This window comes from Seriola dumerili, unplaced genomic scaffold, assembly GCF_002260705.1.
Source record: "Seriola dumerili isolate Sdu_G_001 unplaced genomic scaffold, Sdu_1.0 BDQW01000449.1, whole genome shotgun sequence".
Lineage (NCBI taxonomy): Eukaryota > Metazoa > Chordata > Actinopteri > Carangiformes > Carangidae > Seriola > Seriola dumerili.
This window is the reverse complement of record NW_019174704.1, coordinates 4,644,881-4,657,549: the sequence shown is the minus strand read 5'-3', so window position 1 is coordinate 4,657,549 and position 12,669 is coordinate 4,644,881. Positions and strand designations below refer to the sequence as shown.

The following is a 12,669-nucleotide window of genomic DNA, read 5'->3' as shown; positions in this document are numbered from 1 at the left end:
GAATATGCTGTGTGTGCTAGCGTTGAATAGGGAATGGGGGGGGGGGGGCTGCCATGAATATACTGTCCTCATGCATGCTGCTCTATCCGTACACTGCTAATCAGTTTAGATGTCGCTTGATTTCAGTCTAACTGTTCCTGCATTGTTTAAATTGAAGGTGGGGTACAGGACGTCTGTATTATCAGGGGATGCTCTAAATAATAAAAGAAAAGACAGAGAGGTTCCTGAACCCTCCAGGGGGATTCAATAAGAAATCAGTCTCGTTTTAAATTTCCTCTTTGTTTACAGCATCTGAGACCAGGAGAGAGTTTCATTCAATTAAGCCTCTCCCATTCAGCTCCCCTCACACAGTCTGTCTTCTTCTGCCTCTGCCTCCCTTCGTCATCCCACTGACCTCCTCCCTCTCTGCCATTTAGTTAAAGGGAAACCAGATGAATGTTCCCATGGGAAGCCAGTACATCACTGACCCTACAAACCACCACACACACACACATAGGCAGACACTCCCTTACGTACAAGGTTCACCATCTCAGAGAAAACCTAACATTGATGTTGAAAATCCACCACTGCTCTTTGATGTTGGACATTTAGCCAATATGCATTAGTAAAGAGAATTGCTAAATGTAAGTTTTCACTGAGGCAAAGTCTGACAGCATAATGGTCAACAGATCACAGTTACAAAGTAACATAACATGATTTTGAAACCATAAACTGGATTTGACCACAACAAATCATTCGTAATGCAATGGCTGTGTTTGTTTGTGGGCTATAAAAACAGGACAATGATTGAGAAACTCAGTTCATTTCCATCTCAAAGCCACAGAGAGAAAGAAAAAACTTAATTATACACCAAAAAAAATAACTTAACTTTCCATTAAATCCAGTTTGAATGATCTAAGTTGGCATGCTGCCAGACTGAGTGTCCGCATTGCGTAGAGCTGCACAGAGAGCTGGAAAGGAGCCCTGAGTCACTGACCTAAGGGGGAGCTGGACGGCTCTATCAGCAGAGCTGAGCATCCATAAAAGAGTTTTGATGAAACCTTTTAAGTGCTGTAGTAATTCTTTTAGTCATTCCTTTTTTATGCAGGTTTGGAAAAGGCCTGAAAAAAGGAAACAGTTTAATAACCTGTGATTGTTAATGCATAAACAGTGTGTCATGTAAATTATGATAAGAAGAATTTCTTCTTCAAATGATTTTCTAAGTAAAGTTTCCTTGTTCAAATCCCGCATAGACACAGCGAACAATGTGCAAGTTATATATGTGAAGTTATATAAGTATATATACATGTATAATTCATATATGTATGTATGTGTATATGTATATAGTTAATAAGAGAATTGTGATACTGGAGACTGCGATCTACAGGAGCTGGTTTGTTTGTTTTGTTCTGATCAAAAATAAACTTTAAATCAGGCACAAAGCAGATGGTCCAAGGTAGGGCCAATATTAATGTCTAGCAGAGAAAGGGTAATTTCATATTGCATTATCAATATACAGTATACAATGATTTAGTAAAGGTTTTTGGAAAATCTACAGAAAAAAAAAAAACGGGGAAAAGGAATGTCTGTTTTGGCTGTTCCAGGTTTTTTTTTTTTATCTGGCAAGTACAAGTCAATTTTCACAATGATACAAATATCATGAGCAACACAACATAAATCAATTCTGCTGGTGGTCTAGAAACACTGACCTAACAGTCAGCAATATTATATGAATAGCCACTGAAACACAAACAATGGATAGATTAGACCTTAATTCAGGGTGTGTTAACCATTTGGATTAGTTTTCTCTTCAAAAAAAAATCTAGACCCAGGTCAATGCTGATTTATTAACTTCTTTACACACTAGTTGATCACTGAACATGTTGAATCAATGTATGTGCAGACTGGATAAAGTAAAGAAAAGCATAACTAGTAACTATTTACATGCACTGACTACCTTTTGAGAATGGGTAATGGGTGTTTTTTTGCCTTTTTGTGAATATGCATCTATGTATATACGGTATGTATGTATGCTTTTAATGAGAAAATGTTATATTCTTTAAATATTTTTATTTGTACCTTTTTCATTCTGAACTCAGTCTGATAAACGATCAATAAGCAAAATAACATGTTTTTAAACATACAGTACACATACAATACACAAATCATATCAATGAAATGGCAAAACAAAGTACAGTATGTAAATACATTTACTCCAAAAAGGTAAGTGATGAATACCCATCACTCGTGGTAACTCCAATGATTGATTTGAGGAAGGGGACAACCCTGAAAAGATTAAGAAAGAAATCTCGGGAGGTACTATCTGACTCCTTGAGACTTCCCCCAGAGCACATCTTTTTGTTTCCCCAGCTGACCACACCAATCTGTGAAAGAAATCATAAAGTCAACAACAATTCACAATGTCAAATTACATAACCTAATTTATAGGGATTTTCTTTTATTTTGGAAATATTTTGCCACAAGATGTTGCTCATTTGTGATATAATGTTGGATGCATGGAGAAGAACAACTGTTCACCTGAACAGTGCGATGTTCAAAGTCCTTGTAAACAGCACCTCCAGAGTCACCTGTCCCAAAAAATACAGAAAATAATAGGCTTCAGTTTTTGACCTACACCACTGTTTTTCATAAATTGAATAACATACCTACTTTTCATCATGTATAAAGAGTTCAAAAGCAAGTGTTACTTGATAACTGAGGTTGGAAAAGATAAAAATGTTGGAAATTAAACTGCATTTTTGTTTTGGGGTGTTATGCCATTTTCCTTACTTACCTGAAATAAGACACAACCGAATGCCTTTATAATGTGTCTGCATGTATTTTGGTGAAATTAGTTTAGCTTAGCTCAATTCAAAAAATGTTTATGGGAAAACTATCAGCTCCTCTTGAAGTAGGGAAATAATTTCTATACATGAAAAACAGAATACATACCTGTACAAGCTATATGGCTTCTATAATCAATGGTCCGACCACCACTGCACAGGAAGTTATCAGTCACAGCAACCTCTGCCTTATCTGTTCTTATTATCGTTTTTGCATGTAGCGCATGCTTGATGCATGCATCTCTCTGCATTGGAGAATTGGAAGAAGAACAATAGCTCAAAGTGACTTTTTAGATTTTAAGTGAAAAGTGAACAAAGCAGGCACACGCACGCGCGCACACACACACACACACACACACACACACACACACACACACACACACACACACACACACACACAAGGGAAGCTCAGTAATTTAAAACTCACAGTATCACCACGGTGAATGTAGGCATCTTTTTCTTCTACTGAAGACTTTATCTTGGTCAGGAAATTGAGCTTTTCAATACGATCCTTTAAAAGAAGCTCCTCTGTATTTAGAGAACACAAAAATACAGTAACCTGAGGTCCTATAGATATTCATTTTAAATGCAAGGCCACTAAATTGACAGAAGAAAATTTGGCAACCTCCCCCTATTTAGCATTTCTAAGTGGTATATTTAATAACAATAAAGAAATGCTTAACAACACACCTGACCACACTCACGCTAATTACAAGGTGATATAAGAACATTTTAAGTGATTAATAATGCATTTGGCATCAACTATAAATCCTCTGAATTTAGCATCTGTAGCATAATGATTGACAATATTATATAATGCAGTTGTAAAGCTTGTTTTATATGAATATGAAATATAAAACTTTTGTCTTTATTATTTTTGTTGTATTAATGAAGTACTCATAAGTATTCAATATTTTTTTATTTTTCAATTTTTTTTATTTTCAATTTTCAATTTATTGCTTATGAACATTTAATATTACCTTATTTCAATTAGCTAGTTAACCAAAGCAGATAAACATCTACCACTGACAGTTCTTATTTGGTTGAGAGCCGCCAGCTAGAAATGAGAGGACTGCTTTTGATTACCTCTGTCTGCTACCAGACAAGGGCCCGCTGTTTTGAAAATTACAAATATTTTTGAGTGGTAACAGTCAGATAAAAAAATCAGTTCATGAAATGTCACCCTGTTCTACATTTCTTAGCATTCATGACGACCAAGCTATGTGATGTTGTTGCAGCATGTTGGTATAGTTACTGTACCTTGCTGCTGGCAGGTAGCGTTCTTGGGCAGTTTAAGAGCAATATTGGTCTCCAAGGTGCAAGGTATGCAAATAGTTCTGAATGAGATACCAAAAACAATTTGACATGAAGAGGGTGATGTTCCAAGTGAACAATTTGTAACACAGGATATTGTCTTCATAGTAAGAACTGTTTTATCAATAAATCCTAATCAAATCATCAAATCCAACTAATAATGACAGTATTTGTGGGACACCAGTTCCGACCTAGATTTATAGGTGGTTGCAACAGCTGTTTTCAGTTCGATGAGAGCCACATCATAGTCATAGAACTCCAGCACGCCCTGATCCACTCTAGCACTAACATTATATTGTGGATGAAGAAAAAAATTTTTAACTTTTTTCACTGTAAAAGAGACAAAATGAGAAAGTGTTAGTATAATTGTTACTGTCATCAGTGAAGAGCAGAACATTTTGTCAAACAAATTTTTCAAATCAAAATGTTGGACCAAAGCATAGGTTTTGACTTCGAAAACTAGAAACATCCATTTTGAAAGCAAAAAACTGAATTAGATACTGCTCCGATTGTTTTTATGATAGCTAAAATGCCGGAAGTCATGTTCAGATACCTGAAGAGAAGAGGCTTGAGTAAGCTTACTTGTGCCATGGCCATCCTCAATCTCAACAGTGACGTGCTCAGGTAAATCATTTCTTTTGAAGCAGTGTGCAGCAGTCAAAACAAACTTCGCGGTCACCAGAGAGCCAAGGCATCTCGTCTTTGATTCTCCAGTCTTAAGTTTTAAATGATAAATAAATACATACTGTAGTTTAGTAGTTATATAACATATAACACTCAAAAGTAGGAAGCAAAAAAAAACAAAAACAAAACAAGGCCAAAAATCCTACTTCTGAATCCACTGTATTGTCACTAAGTCAAGTATTTAGCTTTAGGAGGAGTGAAGACATTTGGCCATTCTCATGCCTAAATAATTATGTTACGTATTGTGATATTCATATTTGGACTTATTTCATAAATAAATTATAAGGTTCAATGAAAAACTGAAACATTCACCTCGACATTAATGTATGCTGACCATGGATACATTTCCCTCTTGTAGCCGTAGCTGTCTATTGCCTTGTGAAGACCACAGAGACCCATAACAGCGTCTTCGTCTGCATGCAAAAACAAAAAATCCACAGTAATTACAAATAAGTAATTCAAAGTTTCTTATGTTCATTGATGCAAATACATACGTGGTTATATCAGTATAGAGTAAAGGTTCAATAAACATTATATTCATTTGGCAAAGGCTTTTTTTCAGAGTGACATAATTTTTTTCAAAAAATATTTCACATTTTTCAGCCAGACAACATTTGGAGGTGGTCAGGCTTGCACTGCAATCAGATGTACAGTTTGATCACAACCTTAAGAAAACAAAAAAAGGTCAGGTTAAAGGTCATCTAACACCGCCTCTTGTTGCTATCTTAAAAGCCCCATGAAATGAAAATGACATTTTCCCAGTTTTAATCCTTTGTCCCTGTGTTAACTGTTCATTATTTCTTGTTATATGCCAAATATATGTCATCATAATACACATTCTGTGCCACTGGATATTGTAAATGCTAATCAATATCCGTGACAAGTCCCTCCCTAGCTTCAGGTTTGTACTGGACACACGTAAATACGCAAAATCAAATAGCAAGCTTGACATAAGCTACAGTAAAAACTGATTTAGAAATTGTTTGTCTATTTGTGGCATTGTGTCCCTTGACCTGAAATGTGCCTTGTATATTGACAAGTCCGACAGTCTGTCCTAATTGCTTTGCATTTTGAGATCATATTAATAAAAGATGTAGGTGCAAAAATCTGTGGATTAAATGTCGTTATTCAGATAATATATCCAGATATAGAACACAGGTTAACACCAAGTCTAATAAAATGTGCTTTTTTGGCACTAAACATAAGGTACAGCTGAGGCTGCTAGACATGAATGTGTGAACCAAATTTCATGGCAATCCATCACACAGTTTTCAATGTATTCACTCTGAACCACCAAAATGTCCACCTCATGGTGGTGCTACAGGGAAAGTCAGGGGATCAGCACAGTCATTAGGATTCATCCTCTGGGGACCATGAATATCTGTATGAAATGTCCTGACAATAGTTGCTTAGATATTTCATTTCTCTACCAAAGACATGCAGACTAACATTGGCATCTTTAGATTTTAAGTGTTATTCTTCTTAATGGGAACACTGTGTATGTTTGACGTTTTTTAATGGTCAATTCTCTTGATTGAGATAGATATATGATCTGTATAAGTATATAATCAATGGGATCCAGTGGGTGACTTTATCGTATCTGTCCATGTAACATCAGTGGTGTTGGACTTTTATCATATACACCATGAGATCAAGAAGGATGATTTTGCCTGCTCTTAACCACTTTAGGAAACAAGAGAAGCATGTTTTTCTCGCCAGTTATGATCATATACCTCCTTTGTGTCAAATTCGAGGGTGGAGATGAAATCAAGGGTAAATATTAGCACACAAATGCACGCCCACAGTATAGTTGAACTAATAATAGAAATTACTCAAACATGTTAGCAGATTAATACAACTTTCTGCCCTCACTTTCTGAGATCCCTTACCAATTACTTCATCAAAGGTCTTTTGCAAATTTGTAATCTGATCCAATCTGAAGTAATGCTTCCCACCAAGCCCTGTTGTGAGTAGCTGCAGGTCTTCATCAAAGACTTCAATTCCAAGGGCAAAAACATAAATGTCTGTAACAGAATGAAACATAACAGGATAAATTGAGGTCTCTCCGTTGCATTAAAACACATTCTGTTGCTCAAGCTGCTAGCAAGGCATTACTGTATAATAATTCAATAATGTTACTAATCATATAGCATGTGTCTGTAACGAAAAATCTGAACAATGGTAGTGAGGCCTAATGATGAAAGTGAATATAGCAACAGAAATCATATAATCATATAATATATCATAAAACTCACCAAGAAATTCTGCTCTTGGATGATTCTCTCCACTTCTATGGTCCATGTATACCATGTTCTTTATTTTTTGCAGAGCTAGTAAAGGCGAACCTCCCATATTATAAGCACCTGCAATGAAAGACACCAGTGTGTTAAAATCATGTACAACATAGAGAGCATTTGATATTTAAACCCTGAAGTTGGCTGAACTTACCATCTGTAAAAAGCATGAGGATGTGATGATGTTCTGTAAAATTTTTTTCTCCAACTCTGTCCTTTATGAAAGCCATTTTGGACAAGAAGGTCTCAAAGGTGAGTGTCAGATCTGTCCCAGCAGTGTTGTGGTCTTTCAGTCCAAATACACAGTAAAACATTAAGATCAAACCATGTATTCAAAACTTGAGCTTTCAACAACATCTCTGATCTGTTTGACTCACCGCCTATTTCAAAAGCTTCAATGGCTTCAATGATTGTTATTGGCTGTACTCCGTTTTGCAAAAAATCAAGAATGTTGACAACTTCAATTATCTCAGAAGAGAAAAAGAAGATTTCATAGTTTGGAGACACAGTAAAGCTGGCAATCTGTGGAGACATGAAGCAGATTAGTTAAATATAAGGTGTATGATCTTTAATATTGTTTCACATTTTGACAAAACTTTGTAAACACATGTAAACTTGTGGAGCTGCTGTGACACATGTTTTTTTAATGCAACACCTCCTTATGTATCAAACTGCTTATGGTTGTTATTTTGTTGAGTAATTGATTCATTTATCAGTAGAAAGAGTATCCCATAGTGTGCATTGACAACAAGCCAAGGGACTCTTGCCAAGAAACATCAATCAAGATTATAATGTATAATTCATAATGAAATTTAATTCTAAGGAGCTGTTGCCCTGGCAACCAAATGGAATGAGATTGTGTAGCTACATGTTACGTGTACAGCGTGCCAAATGTGTTTCTAAAAGTGTGTAAACGTTTCTAAATATCTATTTGACATTTCTGACCCAGGCTACTGGCAATATAAACTCTAACATTTTAATTTTATTCCTTATAAGATCAAGTGATTGACTAAATGTTGAGATTGGTCACAATAAGTAGTATTTCTAACATGTTTTATCAACTCAGCAAATGTATTGCCAACACCAATCAGCAACAGTCTGTACTTTCACCCCATATGCATCTTTTAAACGGAGCCCACAATTAGCAAAATAATCCCAATATATCTCTAGTCCCAGGAGAATGTTGGTGACTGTTAACTGCAAATTCAGCATATTGTAATAGAGAGTTCTGTCACAATAACAATGAAAAAAACTGTGTAAAACTTTTAATCAAAAGGAGAGCTGTTTGTTTCTTACCCGTTTAATAAGTTTTATGATAGTATCTTTTGCATCAGTGACATTTTTCTCGGTTATGCTCTCAGAAATATCCACAGCAATATACACGTTAAGTATCCCATCTTTTGAAATCCTGAAATTTTTCCCCGACTGTTCGTTACCTGCACAATTCATTAGAAATACTGTTACTTTTGCCATACACATTAAATGCCATTTTTGCCTAGAGACAAAATCATCACGGAAGACCATGCAGTGTCTTCTGCATTGTTACAGGGAAACATTCATACCTATACAGTTTCTTAGATTAATATGTTCAGAAATAAGGTATTATGTCCTTATAAAGAAGAGTGAGTTTTTATGTTTGTTGACTAACTTAACAAATGTACCTCTCAACATGCTGTTATAACATAAATGACCATATAGCATTGCTATTAAATAATGCTAACAATCATATTAGTCCATGAACATCATTAGTTCATTAGTTCATTTGTCATATTAGTTCCTTACCGTTGGGCTGTAAAGTGGTGAGGCTTTCTTTGATTGCACTGCCAAATGCCTCTGAGGCCTCCAGTGGACTGTCATAGGTGTGTTTGTCTGCAAGAAGCAAAAGCCACAATAACAGAAGTTTGCAAAAGGCCTAATTGCGACAAGGTAAAAGTAAAAGTTCTCGCCCATCAACGCAGGGACTGGGGATTAGCTCTCAGTAGTTTCAGGCAGCATGTAAATGTTGGAAGCAGGTCAGGGATCATCAGCATGCATCTGCTGGTCTCTTCAAACCAGTTATTGTTGGTAGGATATGATGCCTCACTGACCTCCTACCACTAACCAGGTGGCTGCATTTTTGAAAGGGCAAGACCAGCGGAACAAAACCTGAACTTGTCTAAATGTTAATACTGTTAACAAAATACAAGAGTGCACAACTAAGTCGAGCTCACTTTGCTTGATCAAAACTAGTTAGTAAAACAGTGCTTATAGCTGTTCCGGGAATGTCACACGTTGTTGTTAAAAAAAAAAAAACAAAAAAAAAAACAGTGTGTGTGGGTTTCTGTCTTACAGTAACATTCTGGTTCTGTGCCGGTCCACTGGCCGTTCTCCAGACACGTCCTTTCTTTTGACCCCACCAAAAACAGGTTATTATTGCTGCAGCTGTATTTCACTTTGTCACCAATTCCAAATAGGTTCCCCACTCTCATGGTACCAGCTGGGACACCAGGATCAGGACAGTTATCTCCTGCTGTGGTAACACAAAAGACGAAAGATAACTCATACATACAAAAGTTACAAATGAGGGTGTATCCCAAACCTTGAAACGACAAAGGAGAGTGAGAAAGAAAGCAGATTGCTGTTCAGGACATACAGTCACGGCTACAGATGGGAGTGAAGCCGCTCCATTTCCCGTTTGGTAAACAAACACGTCTGAATGAGCCTCGCAGTCTATGTCCAGAGTAGCACTCATACGTGGTCTCATTTCCAACAAAGTACTTATCCTGAGGAGGGGAGACATCTCCATACTCCAGCACAGTTGGATCTGGGCATTCAACCACTGCAAAACAAAACAAAAGCACCTAAGTTGTCATGTTGAGCAGTCAGCCTGGAGCAAACGGAGAAACGTCATCACTACATAACTCACGTTTGCATATCTGAGGCGAAGACTTTTCGGGTCTCCACTTGCCATTAAGCTGGCACGTGCGGGTCAGAACAGGGTATGGATAGTAACCCTTTTTACAACTGTAGAACAACATGCTGCCACTCTGCAGCTGCCTGGTCAGTGAGTAATAACCGTCTTCAATTTCCATACCTTCCTCTGTGCATTCACACCAAACTTCACCTCCTGAAAAGAAAGGACAGGTTTGGGCCATGGAGGCCAAGATTTTAGGAAGCTCCCTCCATAGCCAGACATTATAGAATTGTTTCCATAAAGTGAGTAGTATTACGTGATGACTAAACAAAACTTTTTATGAAAATTTCAGATTTCAGAAAACAAACATTCTGACTGGGGAAATGTAGGATGGTATTTTTCCCACTGAAATTTTAATGTCAATATTGAAATTGCTGTTAATAACGGTTTTCAACAGCTATTTAATTTTCCTAATTTCAATATACATTATTTTTATTTCAATCCTTAAAGCTACTGACAAATTACACACATTTGTTTTGAAAATTTTTGTCGTAAATTATTTAGTTAAGTTTATTATGTCAATTCTATTATATCTTACAAAAAACAGCCTTAGTTATAGGTTACTATAAATATAAATACATGGGTGTTTGACACATTTGAAAGTTCAAAATAACATATAAAAAAAATATATATGTATTTTAAAATCTAAAGAAAAAATTAGCTTACCCATGCAGAGGACACATGAAAGAGCAGCAAACCAGCTCCAGGGGACAGAAAATCCCATGGTGAACCATAAACTGGGGAACAATATAAAAATGAGAGGACTTTGCAGGAGCCTTACATTTATTGCAAAATGGACAGCAATGTTTGCAGAGTAGGGCTGAACCATAAAAGACCATCCTGGTACTTATTAACTTTATGATAAATAGAAGGGGATCAATACTCTATGACACAACAAACAAATTTCCACCAAATTTTACCATTGCATAAGACCTCAAGATTAAAATAAAAATAATTCATTAAAACCAACTTGATTAATATACTGTAGAAATACGAAAAGCACCTTTAATTAACTATATTTTTGACTTACTATATTCAAATAACTGGTAGTGCATTCAAATATTAAAACTCTTAAAAGGGGAAAGAAAAATCTTATATGTTGACCCTTTTGTCTGAAAGATTGGGAACATTTAAATAAATTCAGTACAGTTAAGTTTGACTATTAATTTTTACCGTTGTAGTCTAAATAGTACTCTCTCTAAGCATTGCTTTGTTTTTTTGTGTGTCCTGACCTTAACTAGGCCATAGCTTCTCTGTCTTTGATCCAGGATTTCCAGTCATGTGTACACACACAGTCACATGTTGCATTAAAAAACAACAAAACAAACAAAAAGTAATTGATTAACCAGAGTACAAAGTACCAAGAACAAATATTTGTCTCATCATTTCCCGAAATAGGGAGGCACTGTGGAGATTTACATATTGGCATGTTGATTCAATTATTGATTGAATTCCCAGTCATCCCAGACTGGTTTAATAGTTGCTCTTTCTGACATTTGATTGAGAAAAACATCTCTTTTAAGAAATGTCGGCACAGGAAAACGTATGAAGTTATTTGCAGTTGTCTTGCGTCTCTTTCAGTTTGTGTCTCTTTTTGTGGTCATTTTGCATCTCTTTGTGGTTGTTTTGCGTGGGCTTGGGGTTATTTTGTGTCTTTTTTGTGAACATCTTGCATCTCTTTGTAGTCATTTGATTGACTTTTAAGTCTACAATAGTACAGCCCTGTATCATCACCTTAACACCAATTTGCACTGATTATGAGTAGTTTTGGGTGTGTATGTTGGGGGTAGAGAGACTTTATGTCTGCTTTGTGCCAGATAGGCAACCAACCTGCGCCGCATCTTACCTTCGGCCTTGGCCTCTTCTCGCTTCCTCTCTTGTGAGTAGAACACTGACTGTTTTCTCCTTCTTTCTTGATAATTAAGGAATTAGAGTATCGCCATAAGCGCAGATGTTTTCCCCATTGATTTTTAGTTTATTCATATGAAGCAATAAACCAAGCTTTTAAACTTTTTCTGTGGTCTTGTGCCCCTTGCTGAGATTGGTTGGTCAAATCAAGAACCTGTAACGTCACTGCAAAGTACTGCAGTGGGTGTGTTACAAGTCTCTTCAAACAGAGCCTCTGGCCTCTTGGGTCCCTGGACCTGTTCAGTAACTCTTTCAGGGTTTAACTTTTATTTTCAGCAATGATTTAAAAGTCTGATATGTATTTTCAACTTTTTTCAGCTTTTCAAAGAGCTGTTGTCACAACTGATCAAGACCAGGTAATAGGGATGTCACTGTATTGATGCAAAGACGTCACACAAGTAGTACTGTAGTGTTTCCTTTAGTGAACTTTGTGAATTACATGTGTTAAATGTGGGCTTTCCAGTTGGCAGAGAGAGACTTGACATCAGTGACAATTAAGTAGTTGTTCTCATTTCAGGACAGACTGATTGGTCTGTCACAGTTCATGTTGTGGAGTGGAACATTTATAATTAAATTTTATTCAACATAATTGATTGAGTAGAATCCCCTTATAAAGGGAAAACATTTTTCATTTTGAACACTTGCATTTACCGGCTCTTTGCCCGAAATATCAACTGACCTCATAATCTATCAA

General features: G+C 36.3%; 1 protein-coding gene across 1 annotated transcript; it reads right to left on the bottom strand.

The window, feature by feature from the left end:
- Positions 1 to 1,807: 1,807 nt before the first annotated feature.
- On the bottom strand, positions 1,808 to 10,856 carry LOC111234364 (complement factor B-like). Its single transcript, XM_022762411.1, has 18 exons — positions 10,734 to 10,856; positions 10,020 to 10,220; positions 9,747 to 9,932; positions 9,444 to 9,623; positions 8,897 to 8,983; positions 8,411 to 8,550; positions 7,492 to 7,636; positions 7,269 to 7,400; positions 7,076 to 7,183; positions 6,710 to 6,844; positions 5,133 to 5,233; positions 4,719 to 4,851; positions 4,328 to 4,466; positions 4,083 to 4,159; positions 3,250 to 3,350; positions 2,932 to 3,067; positions 2,518 to 2,567; positions 1,808 to 2,363 (listed from the first exon to the last, which is right to left on the bottom strand). The coding sequence occupies exons 1-18, from the start codon at positions 10,789 to 10,791 to the stop codon at positions 2,190 to 2,192; spliced, it is 2,283 nt and encodes a 760-aa protein (XP_022618132.1). The 5' UTR covers positions 10,792 to 10,856; the 3' UTR covers positions 1,808 to 2,189.
- Positions 10,857 to 12,669: the final 1,813 nt, after the last annotated feature.

Bases quoted from the DNA above. Each gene is read 5' to 3' on its own strand.
- LOC111234364 (XM_022762411.1), bottom strand. From the start codon at position 10,791: ATGGGATTTTCTGTCCCCTGGAGCTGGTTTGCTGCTCTTTCATGTGTC. The intron at 5,234-6,709 runs GTAAGGGATCTC...TTTTGCATGCAG, and splicing joins GACCTTTGATGAAGTAATTG to ACGAAGACGCTGTTATGGGT. The intron at 4,467-4,718 runs GTAAGCTTACTC...TCTCTTTTACAG, and splicing joins TGAGGATGGCCATGGCACAA to TGAAAAAAGTTAAAAATTTT.